Source organism: Castanea sativa, chromosome 9, assembly GCF_040712315.1.
Source record: "Castanea sativa cultivar Marrone di Chiusa Pesio chromosome 9, ASM4071231v1".
Lineage (NCBI taxonomy): Eukaryota > Viridiplantae > Streptophyta > Magnoliopsida > Fagales > Fagaceae > Castanea > Castanea sativa.
This window is the reverse complement of record NC_134021.1, coordinates 14,101,687-14,106,489: the sequence shown is the minus strand read 5'-3', so window position 1 is coordinate 14,106,489 and position 4,803 is coordinate 14,101,687. Positions and strand designations below refer to the sequence as shown.

The 4,803-nt window shown below is 33.3% G+C and overlaps 1 protein-coding gene across 1 annotated transcript; it reads left to right on the top strand.

Annotated features, from left to right (window-relative positions):
* Window positions 1–322: 322 nt before the first annotated feature.
* LOC142609344 (glycerol-3-phosphate 2-O-acyltransferase 6) lies at window positions 323–3,580 on the top strand. The gene is made up of 2 exons (XM_075780915.1): window positions 323–1,089; window positions 2,435–3,580. The coding sequence occupies exons 1-2, from the start codon at window positions 466–468 to the stop codon at window positions 3,302–3,304; spliced, it is 1,494 nt and encodes a 497-aa protein (XP_075637030.1). The 5' UTR covers window positions 323–465; the 3' UTR covers window positions 3,305–3,580.
* Window positions 3,581–4,803: the final 1,223 nt, after the last annotated feature.

Here is a 4,803-nt window from a genome sequence, read left to right as displayed (position 1 = left end):
AACCAGAAAATGTAGCTAAAAATATAAACTTCTACCCAAACACACAAGCAAAATGTAGCTCAAATTTTAAAGTTATTGAGGCAAATACAAAGCCCTTGACGAGCTTAGCCAAGCTTTGATGAGTGGATTGGCCGGCGCCTATTAACTAAAATGTAGGCTAATTGAATGAATTGTTGGTGTTGGTATTGACCTCCAACTACTCAGACCCATCATTCACAACTGCCCTAATTTCTACGTCAAAAAAGTTTCTAGCAATTGTTTTAAGTAACCTATAAGCCCTAGTAATTTGAATAGTACAATCTCTCTCCCTCTCAACCACATAAATATTTTTCATGCTATTAGTAACTCCATCTCTCTCCACTCCTTTTAAAACCCCCTCTCATAACATAGACTTTGTTCATTCACTCACCCCTACCTAAAAAAAAACCATAAACTCTCTCTCATTTTTTTTTCTTTTACTTTCTTATGGTCATGGGGGCTCACCGTCGATTTGAACCAATATCAAAATGTAGCTCCGAAAGGAGATCAAATCAAACTGTGGCTTCAGACTTAGATGGCACACTTTTGGTGTCACGTAGTGCTTTCCCATATTTCATGCTTATTGCTCTTGAAGCTGGTAGCCTTTTAAGGGCACTAGTGCTTTTATCATCAGTACCATTCGTATATTTCACGTACCTATTTGTTTCTGAAGCTATTGCAATCCAAACATTTGTGTTCATTACTTTTGCGGGGTTGAAAATCAAGGACATTGAGCTTGTTTCAAGGTCTGTCCTCCCTAAGTTTTATGCTGAGGATGTGCACCCAGAGACTTGGAGAGTGTTCAATTCCTTTGGGAAACGATACATTATTACTGCCAATCCTAGAATCATGGTGGAACCATTTGTTAAGACCTTTTTAGGGGCTGACAAGGTGATTGGTACAGAGTTGGTGGTAACAAAATCTGGGAGGGCAACTGGGTTTGCTAAGAAACCAGGAATTCTTGTTGGTGAACACAAAAAAGCAGCCATTGTTAAAGAATTTGGCACCAACTGTCCCGATTTGGGTCTTGGAGATCGAGAAACTGACCATGATTTCATGTCTCTTTGCAAGGTTTGTTCTCATAATCAACCACTCATGATTTTCTCTTTTTCTTAGCTAAAATTATAACACTCATTATTATCTAAATTTATTACAGGTTTGGTGAGAGCGTTCATGGCAATAATGTCTTGTTCATGAACCTTTAAAAAAAAAAAAACCTTCTTTTCTTGAAATGTTTTTGTCAATAAACTGAATTCTCTAACGGCTTCTATTCTTGTGTTCTTTTCAATTCCTCTCTTTTTTTTTTTCTTTTTCTTTTTCTTTTTTGGCCCTAAATAAAATGAGAGTAATGGTAGTAATTAACAAAAAATTTCTCAAAATGTTTTTATAAGTTGTAATTGGTTAGACATCACTTTCATATGAATTAAACACAAACTTCAATTTTATTATAAATCAATTAAAAAAATATATCACATTATGAAAAAATTGTAAAATTTTTTGTATCATTTGAATATTAGTTAGGATAAAAGAATATTCCCCTCTTATTTGATGTAACTCTTTCTATAATAATGATTCTTGCCCCTAATTTGTGATTAATGAACTAAAAAGAACATTTATTTCAAACTATAAGGACAACTGACGCCCACAATAAGTTCTTCATGTACCACCCACTCTTTTAATTAATCCAAGTTAAATTTTATGCACCTCCTCATAAAAGAAATATGAAGCAATAATTAACGTGTTGCTATGTGGATCTCATCATTAATTTCCCAGGCACAATCCTTGTGACTTCTACCAAATTCTCTCTCTCTCTTTTCTGCACAAACTGTCTATTAGGTGTAACAAATAACATCAAATCAGAAATTCTGCTTTTTATACAAATACACAAATACGTGACCTATAAAACAAAGTGTGCTCATGTAGTGGATGTCACCCAATTTTGATCTGGTTTTCCATACATGGCAAAACCTTTTTGCAGTATCTGTATCCTATAATTGTTGAGTTCAGGTGAACCGTTAGAGAAAGAAAATGGCCCACCATATCCAAGGGTTTATTTAGTAATTTTAATTCAATCAAACGATCAAGTTTTTTTTATATTTTTTTTTATGTAAATAAAATTTATTAGTACTTTAATTGAATAGTTAGAACTTAGGAAGATTACCGTGATAATTATCTAAACAAAAAGTCTAAAGGAAAAAAAAAAATCCTAAATAAATAAAATATAAAAAATTGTAAAAAAAGTGTATCATATAATTGTTCTTATCTAAATCCATTAAATCAAGTATGAAAATTTCAACACAACTCACTAGTAGATAATTACATAAATCAACAAATTGTAAAATTAGATATGCCACGTCTCTATGATTATTCATGTGAATAGCCCAAAATTTTGACTTCTATCTTTTAATAAGTGCAGGAAGGTTACATGGTGCCAAAAACCAAATGTGAGCCACTACCAAGAAACAAGCTATTAAGCCCAATTATTTTTCATGATGGCAGGCTAGTTCAGAGACCCACCCCTCTAGTTGCCCTTTTAAGCTTCTTATGGATGCCAATTGGTATTGTCCTCTCCATCCTCAGAGTCTACCTTAATATCCCTTTGCCTGAAAGAATTGTCTATTACAACTACAAGGTACTAGGCATTAAACTCACAGTTAAGGGTACCCCTCCACCTCCACCTAAGAAAGGACAAAGTGGTGTCCTATTTGTTTGCAACCATCGAACAGTTTTAGACCCAGTTGTTATAGCTGTTGCCCTTGGAAGAAAAATTAGCTGTGTCACATATAGTATAAGCAAATTTAGCGAATTAATTTCGCCAATTAAGGCAGTTGCATTGTCAAGGGAAAGAGAGAAAGATGCAGCTAATATTCAACGCTTGCTTCAAGAAGGAGACTTAGTTATTTGCCCCGAGGGAACCACTTGTAGAGAGCCATTCCTATTGAGATTTAGTGCACTATTTGCTGAGCTAACTGATAGGATTGTGCCTGTTGCAATTAACACTAAGCAAACTGTGTTTTATGGGACTACTGTACGTGGGCATAAACTGTTGGACCCTTATTTTGTGTTCATGAATCCAATGCCAATCTATGAGATCACTTTCTTGAATCAACTTCCAAAGGAGCTCACTTGCAAAGGTGGGAAATCAGCCATTGAAGTTGCAAATTACATTCAAAGGGTGCTTGGTGGAACATTGGGGTTTGAGTGCACAAATTTGACTAGGAAGGACAAGTATGCTATGCTTGCAGGAACAGATGGCACGGTTCCATCTAAGAAGGAAAAGGCCTAAGATTGGGACAACGCAAATCCCAATCATTCTCTATATTGTTTTTTTTTTTTTTTTTTTTTTTCTTTTCTATATGTTAGAAAACGTCTTATTATAACAATAAAATTGATTGTGATGATTTGTTGCAAAATGACCTTTTTATGTTATTGTATACTTTTTAGTTTGAAGTATACAAGATATGTTTTAGTTTCTGCTATTGGGTCATTGCCCAAATCCACTGTATTTTGCCCCATTACATTTTGTGTTCTAGAGACAGCAGCAACAATGGTGATGTTGAGATGTGCCAAGCGTGGAAAATTAGGTACTTGGTGTATTTATGGCATTAATGGCATTTTTGTTTTAACATGCATGTTAGAAGACCAACCCCAAATTAAAAGAATGGGCAGTTGTCTCTTTTGCAGGTCTGGTTGGGATGGGACTGAAAGGTTCGTTCTTGTTGTCTATTAATTGTGGGACTGGCTTGAATCAAGAGGTCATATATAGGGAGGAAAATATATTTTATGATAAGAAATGTCAAACTCACCTAACAGTAATCTATGTACCATTTCTGTCATAATATAGAGTTTATAAAAGAGATGATATATATGTCAAATACACAATATATGAAGATCTCCCCCAATAGGGAGTCAGAATCGATCATTGGTTAAATTAAGCACATTCCTTCGAAGAACAAGAGATGATATGCAGGGGCGGAGCTAGAAGTTCAATCTAAGAGGGGCAAAGTAAAAACAATTTATTTGCATAAAAATGTAAACTAACATTCATTTAGTAATTACAAAATGCCAACAACAAAAAGGACATAAAATAACTATTTTTAAATACTTTGCAACACAATTATTTATTAAAAGAGAAGTCATTCTATCAAATGTCAAAAATCATTACAAAATGTAATAGCAATTTGTCTAAAAATCATCAATTTTATTATGAATCCTATTTTTAACTACCAAAAAAAAAATGCCAACAACAAAAAGGACACAAAATAACTATTTTTAAATACTTTGCAACACAATTATTTATTAAAAGAGAAGTTATTATTTTAAATGCCAAAAATCATTACAACATGTAATAGTAATTTTTCTAAAAATCATCTTCAATTTTATTATAAATCCTATTTTTAACTACAAAAGCTAATTATGGTTGCTATATAAAAGAAAACAAGATAATAATTATAAAAAAATCAACACATAATCACAATGTCACAAACAAGATACTAAATAATGTCGTAGTACTGTTGTGGCTCCACCTTTGTAGCATGTTTTTAACTAGTTATAACAAGTCAAAATTTTCTTGAGTTACTAATCTATTCAATTTAATGGTCCAACATTAACTAGTATAAGAGAGTCTAACTTTCTAAAGAGAGAATAATGAGATATGCTACGTGTTTTGCTGTTGTGGCTCCACCTTTATAGCCTGTCCTTGAAGATGTTAATTAGATGAGGGCATCTATCCCTACAACTCATTTATACTTCTAAGGAAAATTTCATGAGGTCAGGGGGGGCTAG

Bases quoted from the DNA above. Each gene is read 5' to 3' on its own strand.
- LOC142609344 (XM_075780915.1), top strand. From the start codon at position 466: ATGGTCATGGGGGCTCACCGTCGATTTGAACCAATATCAAAATGTAGC. The intron at 1,090-2,434 runs GTTTGTTCTCAT...TAATAAGTGCAG, and splicing joins ATTTCATGTCTCTTTGCAAG to GAAGGTTACATGGTGCCAAA.